At 38.1% G+C, this 20,289-nt stretch overlaps 1 protein-coding gene across 3 annotated transcripts in view; it reads right to left on the bottom strand.

Moving 5' to 3' along the window:
• LOC114878227 (fibroblast growth factor receptor homolog 1-like) overlaps positions 1–20,289 on the bottom strand; it is a 49,115-nt gene that overhangs the window by 7,747 nt on the left and 21,079 nt on the right. For all 3 annotated transcript variants that reach the window (XM_029191790.2, XM_029191788.2, XM_029191789.2), the window contains exon 2: positions 9,271–9,412. In XM_029191790.2, the coding sequence (XP_029047623.1) occupies positions 9,271–9,355 (85 nt within the window). In that variant the 5' untranslated portion in view covers positions 9,356–9,412. The remainder of the gene's footprint in view (positions 1–9,270; positions 9,413–20,289) is intronic.

Here is a 20,289-nt window from a genome sequence, read left to right on the forward strand (position 1 = left end):
TTTGCCGTTTGAATTTTCCCGCCCTTCTTTGTAGGCATCTGTAGAGAAAATTATAGCTGTGTTTCCGAATGGCCGCACAAAAATTGAGAACTCAGGTTCGGTATATAACCTAAATTGACTATAAGAAACCGATTAAACTTGGTTTCAGAGCTGGATGTCTTACCGTTTTCGAGATATCGTGGTAAGGTTAGGTTAGATTAGGTTAGGTTCTGTGTATGCGCAGTATCGAACAGCGCATACGTAGTCCCAAAATTGTACAAAAATTTCTTACCACGATATCTGAAAAACGGTAAGTCATCCAGCTCTAAAACCAATTTTAATCGGTTTCTGAAGCTGAGTTCTCAATTTTGGCGGGGCCATTCGGAAACTTATCCAAAATTATAATGTAACGAAGGGAAGCCCACGCATATTGTCAAAATTGGGATTTTCAGAATTTTTGCTTTCCCTAAGGAAGCCTAATTTAATCGCTGAGTGTACTCCTCTGCAAAACACTGAGTGTGCTTTAATTCAATCTCGTTTCTCGATTTCTTTTGTCCACGATGTCTAAACATCCTCAACATTCGAGCACAACAAGAGCTCTCTTCTCTTCCTGTCGACGGAAGTCGATCAAGTTTATTGTCTTTGCCGCCAGTTCCGTTCCCGCTTCGTTTTTATTTTTCTCTCGGACACGTGTCACGCGTGTGTCAAGCAAACATACTATGTACCGTCGTCGCTCCATCGATTTCTCCAAATCAATCCTCTGACTCACAATCAGCTGGCTCGTTGTATTTATATTTCCTCTGAAATCAGTAATGACTTGATTTGTTTTTCAAAGTTCGCCAAGATGTCTCGCTTTTTCCGAGGATCATCGGCAGTTCGGATGAAATTCGATTTCTGTGTATGTACAAGAGGGAAGGTGGGCCATCTGGTGGAATCCAGGCGCCAGGAATAGTGATAAACATTTCGAGAGGCTCGCATTTTGCTTCTTTGTCTTCTCTTTGTCGCTCCTGTGAGCTTGATCGCGCGAAAGTCCGCTGCTTCTGGCAAGTCTACTCGAATAAAACGCCATACACCAAATCCAACGATTGGCATAAACAAATTCTGGCAAGGTTACACGAAACGAGCATACGTACGTGATCCCTTTAAAGTTTCAACTTTGATATTTCCATGTTGAATTTCAATAGATTCTATTGAACTGTACCTGATAAATTTTCATTTCGAATTTGAAGATTTAAAAAAATCAATCAGTCAGATCGAGACTGAACGCCTTCAACCCTATTTTCTATTGCATTCAATTGCAACTGGCGCTCATTGTTCGAGAAATAGAACGTGAGAATTCATCGTAGTTTCGTTTAGGGTGCATTAGCCATTTAGCTAATGGTTTAGACCTGAATCTCTCTCGTTTGACAACCTGAATCAAGCTTCCACGTTTATTTACTCTCGTTTCCATTCGGACGTCCACCTTTTCACGCGTTCCATTACGCGGCGGCACGATTTCCTTCCCGTTTTCCTTCACCGATACGATCAAAGTGTGCCCGATTTTTCAACTTTTAAACACCATATAAATATTATCGTTGGAAGCCACGAACTTAAGTATATAAAGTTTAACTTGTTAGATTGATCGTGAAATTAGTTCAAAGGCGAATGCTATGCAGAGCGCTTGACCGAACCGTGTAAAAGAAACAATCAAAATCGATACAGTTTACGCTATCCCTACAATTTCCAGGCACGCCAGCTTCTGTTTAGAAACGGCATAGCATTTCGTTACACCCAGCCTCCTCTGGTCAATATACCTTGCTAACTATTTTAATGAATTTAAAACAAACCGACAGACCTTCCTATTTATACGTGTGTATATCTACTATTAACCATCAGCTGTAATTACAAATCAATACCACGGTCAATAAACAAATTATTGACTTTTCTAACAATTTACCAATTACTTTTTCAGATACGTCTAGTTTTTATGTATCCCATGGGACGAGGTTGTGCGTTGAAGATCTTCAGAAGTTACCGCATTAAACGGCGAGTTAGTACCATTAATTCCCATAGAAATCAGTGATCTTGTTTCAAGAAGATCTTCTATAAAACCTGAGTCTTTGATAGTTACTTTACAACCGTGTTAGAATTGTAAAATAAATTTTATAAGAAGTTTCTTGGTTTTTTGCGACGCGAAGAAAGGAAACGGTAGCTTCCTTGTTCGATACGCCAATTAATCGATAGAAAAATCTAAAGTTTCCGGCTATTAATTATTTATCGACAAATACCGCGACGAACACGTGTATCTCGCCACGGCAATCAGCGTCACGATAAGATAGAAAGAAGGAAAAACGGAGCAAAACCAAATACGGTTAACCTGTTTTTATTTCAGTGTAGAATTCATTCCATTTACGGTGGAACGAAGTTGATAATCCCAAGGGAATGTCCACTTGAGGTTGATTTTTGCGCAATTCTAGCATTCGCGATTTTGCCAAATTTGGATACTGGCACACGCGTCGATCGCTATTCTTTTCTTTTTTTAACTGGAACAGTTAGATGACAGTATTAAAAAATACCACTTACACTGTACCAATTTGAAGCTCAAAGTTTAATGAAAATGATTGTATCAACGTGTCATTAACCCTTTGACTGCTGAGGATTCTAGACTTGGACGTTTTGTGTGTACGAAATAAGAATCAAGACAATAACACTTATTACTTTACTTTTTATTCCATTTCATTTCTCAGTTTATTTTCTCATTTCTTTTTCTTTTTCAGTGTTTTGTTATATCATTATAATGTGATAACGTATGGTGTGTAATTAGTAATATGCGTTGATAACTATTATTTATGATTAGTATATACAAAAAATAATCTATGGACGTAGATATGCTTCCATTGTTTGCACCGATAGCTTCCATCGGACGCATAGCAGTCAAAGGGTTAATATTTTAAATAGAAAATGACTGGTACGTTGAAGCAATCGGTATGTTGAAATAAACCGTGTCTTCAGCTTCGTTAGAGCAGTGCTACGTCGATTTGGTCCTGTAAATAGCGTCTGAGATGTAACGAGGTATCGTAGGGCTAGTCGTAGGACAGCTTAGTGATTTATGTCCCTTTAATTGCGTTGCCCCTTTAACACCTTCCAGTCAGAAGCTGCACGGTTATCTTAGCTTTCTGATTCTTTGGAGTCGACCGAGGTAGACCACTTACAGTAGGCAAGTCGTTTACATTCGTATCGGGAGTGGATTGAATCTCTCGAGATTTATGCTCCTTTCGCGTGAAAGATAAATTGGATCGTCAGCAAGAGATTTATTTGAATTGCGTAATGAAGATCATTAGTTTTGTAATAGTAATATTTTCAACGCGCACAAAATTATTTTAGATAATTATTTCGATAGACTCGTGTGAAAAAGAAAAAAGCAAAGGGAAACGAAAGGGTTCAAGGTATCGAGTTGCTTTTATTCCATAGAATTAATTACGGATACTCAATCCGCTTGGTACACGGGTTAGTTGAGCGCGAAAAAGCGTTCTCCAAGTCAGATCTCGGGATTAAGACGATCAAGATACGATCTAAACCGCGTGGGATCAATGTAATCCGAAACCAACGTGGAAAACCATCGGAGTTTCTGTTTGGCCCTTGTACTAGAAGGGCCCCTCTTTATTCCACGAGACCAGCTGAAAAATAGAACCGGCTAAGAGGAATTAATCTGACTACGTTGTCGGGTACGTGGTGACAACGACTACGTATTTATCCTTAATTTTCCAGCAGAAAGATAACCGGCCTTTCGACACAGTAATAAGTAACTTCAATAAGTGTCTCTTTAAATGAAGTTAACATTCTTAACGCGACAAACGAGTTTTCTATATAAGCCAAGTCAACTTGATGGTAATCTGTTGATGTCTGTTTGGTTGCTTTTCAACATTCTTCCCTTCGTTAGTTTGCTTCTCGTACCATGCTTCCCTATGCCTTCCGAAAGCTCGGCGACGCACGGTACTTGGGATCTATGTAATTTTTAATTTCTATTTCGCCAGTTATTTTAATATTCGAAAATTCCAAAATTTCAGTATTCCAATTCATTCTACTACCTTTAATATCGCAATATTTAAATTTTCGGTAAAAGTAGGGGATTACTCCCTAACAATCTTGGGAAGTTTATTGTAAAGTACGTTGCTCGACCTTCGGTGCTCAATCAAAAGAGACATATCCGGAGATAAACAGATAAAACTAAGATCAACGTCAAAGTTTTCTGGAAATGACTCAACTACTTCAGACAGCTTGTTATTGTCACGTGAGAGCTATTGTGTCTTAGAGACATGTCGTGTGATTTATAGGACAAGTACAAGATACCAGGATTATTTAAATGAGAATCAAGTTTTAATGAGATCGTATCGTTTTATCGTGTTGGGACATAAAACCTTATTTTGTTAGAATGACGATAATCTGGATTCTACGATACAAGAAACAACAAAACGACGACAGTAATTGCGCAATTGATATAAACGTCAAAGAAAAGAATCATACAAAAATAAAATTAGTATATTCTGTAATGGGTTTGATATTAAAGATAAGTCATTGAACCTTCAGAATTTTATCAATTTGACGCATTTAATTTTGCTGATTATACTAAAGTAAAAGTTAAACAGTCTTCACCGTGTAATGACTACGTTAATTAACCCTCGATCTGTGTTAATTCGAGTCTCAAGTACATCAGTGGCAACATCGAAACGCTGTTTCATCAGAAAGATGAATCACTATCCATCATTGAACATTAACGAATCATTAATCTTTGATCCGTTGAAATTAGAACTGGTCTAATTAAAAGAAAATTAGTTCATCAAAAAGATAGCACTGGAGGTTATTAATCTTTATTATTGGAATTAAGTATTCCAATAATTTTTGGTTATGGAAGAAGAACCCCTCCGCAGTTTTGGAGTCATATTCACCCTGACCTCTACCTAATTACTTCAATGGTTAAAATTCACCTCCTTCTGCTATTTGTAGAGGACTGGGGGAATCTATTAGAAACGCAGTCAAGATAGAGAGCTGAAGACTCGTCGTCGGACATCTTGGACGTTCTAATTAAGATTCCATCTTGGTGGGTTCGTTATTTGATATAAAACAACGGTCGATAAAAAAGAGAAGACGTTCAGAAGGATACGCACGACTGACAGATAGAAACGTTGAACGATTTGACGGCGGGAGATTCAAGTGCGGGTTGGTCAGGTACAAAACGACCTACACGGGGTTGTCTGCATAATTATACCTTAAAAAGGATGATCCCTTTCGAGAGATTAAGGGACACTGCTCAAGACCGGCTGCTATCTTAATGAGCGTACGCAGCTAAGGCTTGTCTGCCCTCGTCTAGCGATGCCAGACAATCGTAATTAAGCTACGGGCTTTGTCCGAGGTCAAGCATACGTGTTTTCAGCCTTGCGATCGCTCGTTATCTTCAACAGAAATATTGGGAAATATAAAGTAGGTACACACGATAACCGTAATCCTATGCTTTCATTGGGGCAAAGATTCTTCTTTGCTGCGACCATTCATTTAACGATCAGTTTAACTATTCATTAGGCAGCTGGAATGATTATTAACAATATTTACTTTGGGAATAATTATTCAGTCGGTTTATGTATTCGTGAATAGATTAAGTGAGATCACAGATGAATCTTGGATAATGGAACGTATCGCAGGAAGTTTAATTAGTCTATCCTCGATAGCCTTGCTTCAGCCGTTCGTATGGAAATAAAGGTGGATTTCGAATTGTTAGATGATCCAGCTAACGAAATCTTCGTGTCCTGCTGATGGTCCGTTCGCAAATCGCGCTCCTCTGCCATCTCTTTCATTGTCCAATTGGTAATATCAGCCGCTATTACCCTGTTGAATACATTTAATAGACAAAGGATTGGCAGAGGTTCTCATTCGGTGGTGAAGAAACGGCACACGGTTCTGAGCCGTGGAAACGCGGTCGACGAGGTTGAGAGTATCGTGGACGGTTTGCTAATAACGGGCGAGCCCGGCTGTACATATGGCATTCAATGACCGGCCAATTGGACAATTGAGCTCAATCATAATAATACACGTATATACACGGATCGTTGCAACGCTCGCATTTCGGCTTGTTATCAATAAATTTATTTGCCGGAAAGTAAATTCACCCGTTCGCGTCCTGGTTTCAATGATTTTCAACATTGTCATACCATCTAAAAAATTAATATACTAAAAATTGTTCGAGCGTTAGTGGCAAATATGTTAAGAGTTAGGCCGCTCTAGAGCAAGAAAAAATAGGCATATTTTGGGAATATTTTTTTTTTAAATGATGAAATAAATCCAAATTCTTTAAGCATGCCTTTATTTTACAACTAATAAACTTTAAAAATTAATTTTTGTACAGTGATTCAAGTCAAAATATGGGCTCTGCAGCATTTCTTCGATGACGCCTCTTTTTTGTAGGGCTAAACGGCCGGACCAGCAGCTCTTGCAATTTTTAACTTAGAATAAAAAACCAAAATATTTTCGATTATACATATATGAGAAAAGTTACCGAACTACGTAGGACTTTTTGGATATATCAATTTTTGCAAAAATGGCGTATTTTTTAAGAGAAAATGTAAAATTTCAAGAAAAAATCGCCAGAAAATTATTTATAACAAAAGAACTATGCAATATAATGAAAAAATCCTACGTAGTTCGGTAGAGAATTTAGTTTCCAATATACTGTTAAATTTTCCAATCAATTGCTGATGATCTGTTTCATTTATGAGTCCGGCCAGTTTGAAAAATGCGGTTTCGAGAAAAATGCGTTTAAAGTCGTCAGTAACAGGCACAGCAGACCGGAAGGGGCTGCGGCAGAATTCGAAATTCGAGTACTTAGAGATTTTTCCCACCCATAATTTTTTGCCATATCATTTTTAAAATATTAACGCGTTGAACGCCACAGTGAAATTGGGTATTTTTTGGGGGGACGTATTAAAGCTCTAATTGCTTATAATAGTAATAATTAATTTTTAAATTTCAAATTTCAAGCTTTCTATTTGCCATTTCACATTATTTGTACCATAGCAATATTACTTAAAATAATGTTTTTCTATTGTTTTCTTCTAATTATTCAGGCCTATGTAAATTGCGAAGCCGGTCACTGGTGACCTCCATGGCATTCAACGTGTTAAGGCACCTTTTAAGGAAAAAAAATTTCGATTTTTTCCAAATTCTAGAGTGGCCTAATCCCTTAAGGGTTGAAATCCTTGCAATCCTCATACATTTATCTTTGCTTCAAACTTCATGAAAATCCATACAACTGTCGATATTATCAGTGACCCAACACTACCAAATTTTCATACAAGCATACCTAATCTATAATCTTCTCCTTAACATGGACAACGTATCGCGTCGAGTAAACAAAGATTAAAGATTAAATTAAAAAACTCGCATGGAATATCCGCGTTTCCTCGGATATCTTAGGTAAATTCTCGTTAAGGAAAAGCGAAGAAAGGAAGAGAATCGGCGTTCAGGGGGATCCTAATAAAACGCCAGGTAGCTTTTGGCCCGAACTTCACCTATCAATGGGCGCACACGTGTGCAATTGCTGGGAATTTCCTAGGAAACGTCGACTTCCAGCAAAATACCGTTTAGAGAAAGCGTTTAATGGCAAGCTAGGGCTGCATGCCAGATGTTGGCCTACGTTTTCCATCGGTCGACCAATGAAATTCGACTTTGACCGTGTTCCTGGAATAATCACTGTCCCATTGTGCGTGAAAAACTTTAATGAAAGCAGGCCAACGTAACGTGTTTATTACGCTCCGGCAGGTTCTCGATCCGACGTGTCGGAATCCTAATCGATTTCACCACCAATTCAGTCTCAGTATGTTTAAATGACTCACGAACAAAGTCGATGACATTCGAAGAAATCGATAGCCATGGAAAAAGCAGCATTTAATATTTCGTGGAAATTTTGGGTAATTTGGAGGGAAATTTCAACGTTTGAGGATGTTTGAGGGTGTTGGAGGGAGAATGATCGTGCTTGAGAAAAGACGATTATTATTTTCCAATTAAAAAACGATTCACTTTTAAAAGATTCAAATTTAAAATCGATTTGAATTGCCAAATACATTTAAATGGCTTCGAAAAAAAAAACAATCATGATACGATATCGGCTATCGCAAGTCATTCTAGTCATTCTATTAATACGTTGAATGACATGTCACCCATATCTGGGTGACACTTGAATTGTCAAAGGAAACCATTACATATCTATATTATTAGGAATTTGATTACTTATCTAATTAGAAATATTTTTATTAGGTATTTGAAATAACGGATAATGGAAATAACAGCATATTCGGAAAATAATAAATAAAATTTAAAAAAAAATAAAAATATCTAACGAAATTTTCAATAGCGTTTGCCTGGCAGTCAACGTGTTAATCAAGATATCTACTAATATTTTATAATTCGGGAGAAGACGGTAACAGAATAATCCAATGATATGAGATTAAATTTTAATTAAATTAAATCGTAGTCGTGTTGATTATACACTTTTTGAATTTATTTATAGCTGCAAAAGGTGCCAACAAAGTTTGTAGAAAAATCTATACAAATCACCCAAAGTTTCTTCTTGCATTTCCCAAAACACATTATTTTATTCATCATCAAAGCGCAAGAATGCGTCTTCCTGTCAAAGAGACGAAAATTAAAAATACTTGCGCGGATAGAAGCAGTAGGATAGTCTTTCTTACGATCATGATCCGACGTCTTTTATCATCCTCGAATCTTTCCAAGTCCCTTCTTTCGTCTTCTCGAATCTATTTTAATTTTTTTCCCCTCTTCGTTCCATTCATTCCACCCCGTCACCATCTTCTCTTCGTTTCTCTCTTTTTTCTTGCCCCGCGAAAATATCCTGACTTTCCTTTATAAATCCACTCGCGTCTATGCTCGTAAGCATCTTACCACTTTTTCTTTTCTTCCAGCATCTTTTTGCTCGACGAGGAAAGAAAAATTTAGCATCAGCCAACGGACGAGGAAGAGCGAACCAAAAGTAGACGTTCGAACGCTAAACTTAATCGCATCGCGACTGAAAAGGAATCCCCGAGGACGGTGTAGTTTGTATTTTTAGCTTTTTTCATTTTCATTCCTGATGGAATAGCGACGATCTTTCGTTTGCACTTTTCCTTCGCGAAACATTTTCTCGATTATTTACATATTTCAAATTCTTCGAATTTTTGTCGAAAGCGATTTGATTTTTCACAGTTTGCTCATGCTGAATGGAATAATATACGAGCTATTGTGTACACGTAATTAATGATTTCTTACCTAATCGTACGAATTGTCCTTGGATGGATCGATCGATCTTCAGGATCAGTAGTATCCCAAAGATCAGACATTTCGCGATCGCCATCCCGACTTCTTCGACAGTAGATACACAGATAGCTAGTGGCGCGGCATTAGTGACTTTCTGAAACAAAATATACACCATTATTGAAAATTTATTGAAAAACACAAATTCAGAATTGTAAGCATAAAACTGCGTCATCGATAGGTTTAGGAACATTCCCAAACTTTCCTTACGCGTCCGAGGCAAATTCAGACCGATAGATAGTAGAGGTGTGCGAGTACTCGATTTATTCGAGTACTCGAATTTCGAGTCGAACAATGATCGGTCGGTCGAGCCGAGTCGATCGCTTGAATTTACTACTCGAATATTCGAATATGTAGTTCGATTTTTTCGAGTAGTTCGTCGATTTCGAGTAGCTCGGCAAATTCAAGCGATCGACTCGGCTCGACCGACCGATCATTGTTCGACTCGAAATTCGAGTACTCGAATAAATCGAGTTTCACAAGGGCTCGAATATTCGAGTAGTTCAATTTTTTCGAGTAGCTCGCTTTTATATCAAACAGTTCGTCGATTTCGAGTAGCTCGGCAAATTCAACCGATCGACTCGGCTCGAACAATCGAAGCGAGTTCAGCTCGGCTTGTAAATTACGAGTACTCGCACACCTCTATTAGATACATAGATTCACGACATTCTTGGACGACACGGCGTGGTTCCGCGATTTACGATTAAACGAGTATACGGTGAATAAATTATATTTTGTGAATCCTGACTAACTCACGAGTTTATTTAAAACGTCCAATTTATAAATTAAACTGGAGAGAATATCAATTTTCAAAAAGGATTTCTTAGAAAAGCCAATCGAGCTTTTAATCAAAATGTTGAACAGCAACAGATCCTGCAAGGGAAGCTGAAGAACTTTCCTAGTTGTACGGTGCACGTGATCTATGGGGGTCGAGTGCATCGCAACGATGCACCGGACGTGTTCTGGTACTCGAATTCAGGCCTGCTTCGAAGGCAAGGAGCCGGCCATGTGTTTTCTAGGGTAGGTCTATTATTTCTTTATGGCGAAGGACGACACCGCGCGCCCGATAGTAGTACATTCTATAAAGTATACCCAGTCGAGCGTACTTTTCGATCGGATTTATGACAATTCGCCACGCGTGCCGCGATTCTGATGTTACTTTATGGGACCCCTTACAAACCGGTCCCCTGGTTACCTTTTAAACGCCTCTCTATTTATAAAGAGGCTGTCTTGGTCTGTTACTTTTGTCCCTGTTATCCCATAGATAGTGTCTAGTTAGTTATATTTCATGAATTTTTTCATGGTATTTCATCTGATGATCTAGGATCATTATTTGGTGTTTTTTTTTTTTTAAATGAAATTATGAAGTATCAGCTGGTGATGGAACATTAAATTTATGGGGAATTATATGTAGATTAGTACAGGTAGGTGCTTGTAAGTAATAAAAGGATATTAAGTGGTGATTATGGAATATTAAGTAATTATAATATTTTATATTTTCATGGGAACGATGATGTCAAATTACTCGTCGAGTACTAAACGTTCCAAGATAATTAAAACGACCATAATCTAACACTTTAATTAAACGGTATCAACATATTTCTTCGGGTCAGTTTGAAATATCTAATCAAGCTTAATTGCAATTTACGAGTTCACCAGAAATCTACAGAACAATTCTGAAACAGGTTTTCAACGACTTATATTGTTGGTAACAGAGTCGGTAAATCGAGGTGAAATATTTCAAGCTGATTGAAAATTATTACCGAAGTTCTCAGTTTGAAAGATCACGTTTGCCTAGAGATCGACCGTCCGCGAAACTGCCTTCGTAAAGATCGCATTAACGACACCGGAAATCCATAAAACCGTACGATGAGTTCAATTTCGAAAGATTTACTTGCACTCTCGGCGAACTTGTTTACCCCGCAAAAAGACACATTATGTACCACGTTTGCGGTACCTAGACAAGCATCCGGCTAAGGGTCTTCACCGTTCGTTTATCTTTGTGTGTCGCAAATTGCTTACGAGTCTGTTCCTAACAACCGTGAACCCTGTAACGAAGTTGTATGTACAACCTATTGTTTCAGTCTAACAAGGTTCAAGTATTTTTCATTCGCGGAGACACGTTAATTACAATTCCGCCTCCAGAACTATCCTATTTTCCATTTTGTAATATTTGGAAATTGAATTTTCCGTTTGAAACACTTTCAAGTCCCATCAAGATCAACGCCAATCCACATAACAATCAACGATTGACTTACTTAGCCGGCAGTTTAAATAGATCGGGACGATAACGAGGCAGGAACACGTAGGCAATCCAATTTTCCAATTTTCTCGACTGACGAGTTGCTCTCACTCTCGGTTCGTCAATTACGGTGCAGCCTTTCGTTCCGCCAACACGCGATAACAAATTGAAATTCGTCCATTTTTCTTTCACTCTGAATCTACGATTTTCAACCATCCCCTTTGATCGACTCGATTTCCATACGTAAATGGAGAAAGACACGTGTACACCGTGGAGAAAAAAAAATCTATTTCACTTTCGAATTCATATCGACACCCATATACATATTGTATACGTATATAAAAGCTTGAATATTTCGGAGCCTCTTTATTTATGCGTTCACGCTTTATCGAGCGTAGAGAGACCTGCTGTCCGGTAAATAAGATAATGTATTCGATCCTGTCATGCAACAGCTACGAGAAAGACCTCGTCCCACCTCCTATCTGATAAGATTAAAAGCAACGTCTATTCACGCGACTGTCGCGGCTAATTCGAAGCGTATCGCGTGCGATGATCCTCGCCTGCTCGCCCTTTCCGAGCCGATTACACTGTCGCGTCGCGCCTCGTCTTCGTAATTCGCGAGTGATCAACCGACTAGAAGCTCGCCTTACACTTATCTTGCAACTTTTCGAGCATCCCTTTGCTCTTCTTGGATAAGTTTCCGAATGGTCTTACTAAAATTGAGAACTCGAGTTCGGTATATAACCTAAATTGACTACCAAAAAAGGATTAAAATTGGTTTCAGAGCTGGATGTCATACCGTTTTTGAGATATCGTGGTAAGGTTAGGTTAGGTTAGGTTAGGTTTTGTGTAAGTTGTATCGAGTAGCATATGATCAATATCTAATAGCGTATACGATTAAATTATAATTCCTTAGGGAAAGCAGAAATTCTCAAAATCGTAATTTTGACAATATGCATGGGCTTCCCTTCGTTACATTATAATGTTGGGATAAGTTTCCGAATGGCCCCACCAAAATTGAGAACTCAGGTTCGGTATATAACCTAAATTGACTACCAGGAACCGATTAAAATTGGTTTCAGAGCTGGATGTCATACCGTTTTTGAGATATCGTGGTAAGGTTAGGTTAGGTTAGGTTAGGTTTTGTGTAAGTTGTATCGAATAGCATATGATCAGTATCGAATAGCGCATACGATTAAATTATGCTTCCTTAGGGAAAGCAGAAATTCTCAAAATCGTAATTTTGACAATATGCATGGGCTTTCCTTCGTTACATTATAATGTTGGGATAAGTTTCCGAATGGCCCCGCCAAAATTGAGAACTCAGGTTCAGTATATAACCTAAATTGACTACCAGAAACCGATTAAAATTGGTTTCAGAACTGGATGTCCTACCGTTTTTGAGATATCGTGGTAAGAAATTTTTGTACAATTTTAGGACTACGTATGCGCTATTCGATACTGCGCATACACAGAACCTAACCTAATCTAACCTAACCTTACCACGATATGTATCTCGAAAACGGTAAGACATCCAGTTCTGAAACCAACTTTAATCGGTTTCTTGTAGTCAATTTAGGTTATATACCGAACCTGAGTTCTCAATTTTGGCGGGGCCATTCGAAAACACTGCCTTCTCCTTTTTTCTTCATTCGATTCAAGAGATCAAAAATTGGCTCATGTTTTCGTCAGCCACCCTGGCGTATTTGAAATTCAGTTTATTTGCACTAATTCGCCATCTTTTCAGACAATCGAGAAACTACTATTACGACATCGACGCGCAGACAATGTTTGTTTTTCTTACGATTCGCCTGGTTCACGATGCGTGTCTAAAAATTGATTGTTATTCTGATTTCGTCCGTGAACTAACGCGCATAGAAATCAAGTTTTATTTTTAGTTTGATTCGAGCTAATAAAAGGAGATTTGCAAAATTTATAATAATCAATTTGGTATACTTGGAAGAAGTTTGATTATACCGTAAAAGGTGATAATTATGTATTGCGTATGACGTTAAAAGGTGTTCATATAAATCTACATCGAAAATTTCAATTTGTCCGCGCGGGAAAGATCGAACGAAAGGTCGTTGATAAATTCACGTGGCCATTAATTGTTGAAGTAGGGTGGAATATATTGTAAAGGGACACGAGAATCGGCAGCTTTGATGTCGGTGAATGCGTAAATCAGCCGATTTCCTTCGACAAATCTCGTGGAGAGTGGTACCTGCCCATCCCCGAAATTTATGCTAAGCGAACCCCTCGGGTGGTCCTTCGTTTAACATCACAGACTGCCACTAAATTTGAATTCCTTCAGGGATGACCATGACTTTCGTCCTGTCATATTATCCTATCGACTGTACGATATATTGTTCCCCGAGAAAGCGTAAAGGACCCCCTTATTACACGCCTTAAATCGCACCCTTCAAGGAGGCGTTGCCTGTATTTTACATTTTCTCAATCAAACTAATCAATCTGAGGTCGGTTTTTCATTATCAAACAAAATTTCGACGATTTCAACCAATTTGGAAGAAATTCATAATATTTTTATTTTACAGTTTGAGTAACCATAACCTTGGCCTTTGAAATTTTATGATGGCACAAGAAGCCATTAATTATACCAGAAAAGTTCATCTCGTAACATTCTTCTTTTTGGAATTCTTCAAGTCAATCTGGCGACCAGATTTTCGCCATCGACTCCCAAGGACCCTGAAGACCCGCAAATTCTGAAACTCGACTCCTCGTCCATGTCCTTTTCCCTCAGACCTCAAACAGAGTGGGTTTTCTCACGAGAATCTTTTTGAGAAACAAAAAAAATGAAGAAACCAGACACACCGTACGCGTGTGCCCAGAATACATGTGTGGAGGGTGGAACAGGTGACAGGATCCAAAGAGAATTTTTCCCTCGGAAACTCGTGAGAGAATCTTTTGAATCTCTGGATTACCTCTAAAGAATATTAATCGTCCTCTGAGGATTCATAACTTGTTTTTTTTTTTCTTTCTTTTGACTTATTTTCTTAGGACTTGTTGAAAGTGACAGCACACCTTGGTCAGTCGTTAGAAGGTTTCAAAAAAATGATCTCTCAGGACGAAGGATTCTCAAAAACTCGTTTGGATGGTAATGAAGAAATAATTGTTGAAGGGTACAAATGGGTATTTTGAGGTTCGATTTTATTGAAATTAGCTTCAGAAGCTCGTTAAGATGGTAATGAAGAAATAAGATATAATAAATGCAAGATAGTTTCTAATTAGAAATTGATAATTACGAACGAAATATTAAAACAGCGTTTCTATTAAGATTGATCAAATTACGATGTGATCATAATTTGTCATCAAAATGTTCAAAGTCTAAGAATTATCGGATCAATTTTCGGTGACGTCTGACCGCGTGCTTGATTAACTTTATCTTGAGAACAAAAATAGGGATGACGTTTTCAAATTGACTACGATGGATTAAGCGAATTCAGATTTTGAAGCAATCTCTGGCATCGTTAGAGATATTTAATAACGTAATTATTCCTTATCGAGACAATAAAATCTAGAAAATAAACTGAGAGAGATGGAATCAAAAACGACCTAGTAACTCAAATTTTCTATTAATAAGAATCTGACATCGATATCATGATTTCTCTTTTGTATGATTATAATCTTTTTTCTTTAAACAGAACTATTCTCTAAATTTTCTTCAATTTTTCTTTGAAAGTTTCTCATAGCATCCTCCTCTAAAGTTCTGTACATTGAAACTTTCCCTCTCGAAAAACGTATCCCACCGAGCATCCTTAAATAACTGGCGAACACCTCGAAACTTTCTCTTCAACAATGAAAAACGGCGCCGTTAAATGAATTTCCGCCCAGTCGGTTAATAAAAACTGCACCGGTCCAGCGAGACAGTGTTCAGACCGTCAAATTACCACCTTGTCGGACACCAAATTTCCGACCTAAGTCACTATAATTATGGGTGGTCTTTAGTACGCCACCCCGATGAAACAAGCCCGATCGATTTCGTTCAATTTGTTCAGCTTCGAGAATACTTGTTCTCGAGAAAGAATGTTTAAAAGAAGAACAATATTTTCTAATTAGAAAAAATACTCTCCATCCCATACAAGACACACATTTGCTTATAAATGACTGATTTTTTCCCTAAGACTCGGGTGTGAACGAGGATTTTATGGGAAGAATGCGGTTTCTTAGGTTTGTTTCTTGCTTTTTCCCCTTTCTGGTTGATACGTTGATACCAGGATCGTTTGCTATCGTGATCCAGGCTCGTTTACACGAAAAGGGCATTAGCTTCATTGTCTCGTTAAACGAAGATGCGAAGGATACCGTAGATAACGCTGCTAATTGAGATTCGATGCGATGGAAAAGTCGGTTTCCGTGGATCGAAACGATCGGTGGCTGGTCGACGTTTTACCAGGGGTTTGTAGAATCGCCGGGGTCTTCAGGGTGGGAGAGCGTTGGGATAGCTTAAGAACAATGTTGGGAGTTCCTAAGGATAACAGTAGAATCTAGGGAGATCGTACGGCGTATCTAGGGAAAGCTTAAGGAGAGCCTAGGGAGATCCTAAGGGGAACTTAGGGAGAACCGAAGGAAAACCTAGGGAAGCCTAATCTAGAAACCTCCTTCCCTTTCACAAAATGAAAATTCTTCAACTTTATGACCAGACGAAGGAAAAGTTTACTTCTAGCCTCATTCAAAATGCGTGGATCAACCCCGGAGCTGATGGTTTTTTAGCGGTTACGCGTTTTCGAGGCAACTGGCGCCCCGTTTACGTTGCTTTTACGAGACGCGTCGTAAAGCAATGGAAATTCTTGGATTTTATGACCGAATGCCGGGGAAAATTTTGTTTTCATAACGTGACCGTGGGTTTTCGAATCTAACAGTTTAATTTATATGTTTGGAGAAAATGATGGATCGGTTGGAAAGAGTTACTTTTGTCAGATAAACATCGAGGGACTGATAATAACTGTTACATTCTTATGAGTAAATTTATTCCACGATATTTCAACAGTGGGTCCAAAAAGTCTGTGTACACTGTTTAAAACAGAATACCTCATTTACACTTGGACCAAATGACTTGAGGTTTTTCGAGAAGCTATATAAAATAATTTACTAAGATATGTGATTTCGACGTTTTAAAAAATTACAATTTGTTGAAATCGTGAAAGAAATAGAACGTGACTAGTTCCGTTCTTAGATGAAAAGTCGCGATTTTCGGAAATTTTAATTACTTGTAACTTTTAAACGCGTTGACCGATCTCGATGAAATTTTCAACACACACATAACTTATTTGAATCTACGAAAGAAATATTTAAAATTATCATTATAGGTTCGCATAAAAAAGTTGAAAAGTTACTCTTCACTATTTTCTTTCATGATTTCAACAAATTGTAATTTCTTAAAACGACAAAAGTACATTTCTTAGTAAATTAATTTATATAGCTTCTCGAGAAACCTCAAGTCATTTGGTCTAATTGTAAATGTGGTATTCTGTTTTAAACAGTGTACGCAGACTTTTTGGACCCACTGTATGTATCTAAGAATATCAATGTTGTCAAATGCTTATCATATCTAACACCTTTTGATTACCAATTATCAGAAGAGCTCTGGCTTTTTTCTAATCATAAATGGAATTCTCCCGAAATTACAGTGATTTAACCAGCGAGTCTTCTTTCATTTCCATGTTATTTAAATGAGACAAGGGTAGAAATTGATAGTTCGAGGCTTCGAATTTGCTACGCTTCTACTCTGGCATTATTTCTTTCGAACACGTGGGTCTAATATCTGTTCTCCAGATTTTACAGCCTAGAACCTCGTTTTAATGAATAAAAATAACACCCTTCTTTAACGCGTTCTCACTTTCAAATTCCACAAGACATTCCATCATTTATAAAACGTTCTTTAGTTACTTCTTTCGAGTTGTAAAATCAGAGTAGCAGAGAAGGGAGTAAGTTTGTTTCTTTCTTCTGAAAGAAATTAGGAAAGAGAATCTCTGTTGGACCACCCACACTGCGAACGGTGCAACCTTACGCACAGAGTCACATGGGGTTGGAACGGATATTCCCCTGTAAGCGGCTTACTTTAAGAATCGACACCCTTCCGGATATTTCAGGATAACGTTAACCCCTGTCAACCTGTTTCGAAAATAATTTATCGCGATAATCAATTTCCGCTTTACATCGATTCAGATAAAACTGTCCCGCAACCAGATAAATTGAAAAAAGAAAACAGAGAATACCTCGCAAATCACGGACATTCTTGCGAAAACCGGAAATCACCCAAGGGTCTTAAATTGTTCGCCTCGCGAAAGGACAATTTCTGTGTCACGTTTACAAAGTTGTTCTGAAAGGACATTTTCAAAAGCGTGCAACCCGTATGAAAGAAAACAAGGAACCAGAGCGCGCACACATAGGTACACGTGTGTAGGTACGTGTGTACGTTCTAAGAAAGGATTCGCTTGTTGCGTTTGTTGCGTTGGCGTGAAATAGTGACACCGATGGACGGCCTAGCACGTGCTTCCGGTTTATGGCTCAGCCAGTTGTACGGTTTATGGTGCAGGATTTATGGGCCGGACTACGGTTCACAGGAGCGTTGCCTTCCAGAAAAGCAGACTGTACCTTCACGAACCCTTCCCTTCTCCCTTTCCCTTTGATCCAACGCCGACGAGGTGGGTGGACGAGATTTCTCAACCGCGAGAAGTTAACGAAACGGCATCGATTAAACGCCCTTTCTCCGCGCGAACCGAACGCGAGCAAAACGTTCTCCTGTTTCGGGATCGGTTCATAAATTTTCGGGGATCGCATCGCTTTGTCCTGGAAATCGACCCTATTTATTCCTTACGATTTTACACCTAACGCTTCTCACCCGATTCTTTTTCACATTCCCCGTATGTTAGGGTGCTTTTTCTTTCCCGTCTTGTTTGATTTTTATAAATCTTTTATAAATTCTTCCAAGTTTGCTATCTTATAATTGCACAAGCTCGTTCAAACCAATTACGTAAAGTGACGTACTAACAAGATTTCGATAATAAAAAAAGAGCTTATCGAATATTTACTTTTTCTACCACCTCAACCCTTTATCTGATTGCTTCTGCTATTGCACAAACAGTAATCTAAGATCGTTCAAAATCCATTACGTAAACTTGTATCCTAACAGTAAGAAAAAAGAAAAGAAAAAAGGAAACTTATCATTTTCTTTTTTTCCAATTAGAAACGATGCGAGTCACGCCTACCTACCCATCCCTATTTCGTGTTTGCATTCGTACGGTTACCTATTTACCTTCCACTCGAACAGTGCGTATCTTCGTCTATTCTCCGAGTAGGGTGAAAAAGGAAACGCGAAAGTCGTCTCTAAAAGCACAGAAGCTCGCTGAAGAAGCAGCAGAGGCGCAAGAACGGATTCTCGATCAATATTTAAGCAAGCGCGGTAGGTTTTATCGAACCGACCGCGCGGGAATAATTTGTTTCAGCCTTTTAGGGAGCTTCTAAAAAGAGAAGAGCAAACGGTTCGATTAAACGGAGCAAATTTAACCCCTCGCGATACGACCGCTTTTACGTCAAGGATTAACGACCGATTCTGTTTCTATAAACCGATTGGAATCGTTTCGAACGACGATGAAATTTGTTTCACGACCTTCCGTGAGTCAGCCGGCTTTTAAGCACCACGTTTCTGGAATTTATCCACTTCCTTTCGTTCTCTGTTTTTTATTTTATTCTTCAAAGTATACAGAAAAGGGATTTTATAGGAAACTTTAATGATTAGGGTAGCAGAACATAAAGTAGACATTGCAGTTTACTGAACCATGTTTGCATTTTTTATGCAAATTTTATTTATCATGCAATCTAAGTTGCTTTCAGCGTCTCAGAAAAAAGATTCTCTTTACACTCTTACTATTTGCAAAACTCTTCAATCTCTACGTTTACACTGTGTCTTGTCTAAGATAATGAAACATGGATCTTATAACTTGTATCTTGATCAGAGTAATTACGTATCGATTAAGGGACCACTGATTGATATTTCACCCGTTTGATCGAGGGATATCAAAAGACAGTAAATTTTAATAAAATCATGATTCTCTATTTTTTATTTTATTCTTCAAAGTATACAGAAAAGGGATTTTAAATGAAACTTTAATGATTAAAGTAGTAGAACATAAAGTAGACATTGCAGTTTACTGAACCATGTTTGCATTTCTTATGTAAATTTTATTTACCATGCAATCTAAGTTGCTTTCAGGGTCTTAGAAAAAAAATTCTCTTTACACTCTTACTATTTGCAAAACTCTTCAATCTCTACGTTTACACTGTGTCTTGTCTAAGATAATGAAACATGGATCTTATAACTTGTATCTTGATCAGAGTAATTATGTATCGATTAAGGATCCAGTGATTGATATTTCACCCGTTCGATCGCGAGATATTAAAAGACAGTAAGTGTTAATAAAATCATGTTTCATTGAAGTTTAATCACTGTATTCGAAAAATACAGTGGACGATCTCTGGTAGAAAATTCTATCACGTTCCTCGTTGCCGACGCTGGTGACGTTTATTACCCATCGATCACCATCTTCTTCGCTACCTGTCTTACAAGAAGCTATATGGTACATCGTATCAGAATTTATAAAATCTATGATACTTGTATCGTCGCGCAGGATCATAGTTTAATGGCAAAAAAATTAGGAATCCATTATTGACTATTCTGTCAACGTGAAATTTGCTTCCATTTTCTCTAAACAATTTTT

Source organism: Osmia bicornis, chromosome 9 (assembly GCF_907164935.1).
Source record: "Osmia bicornis bicornis chromosome 9, iOsmBic2.1, whole genome shotgun sequence".
Classification (NCBI taxonomy): Eukaryota; Metazoa; Arthropoda; class Insecta; order Hymenoptera; family Megachilidae; genus Osmia; species Osmia bicornis.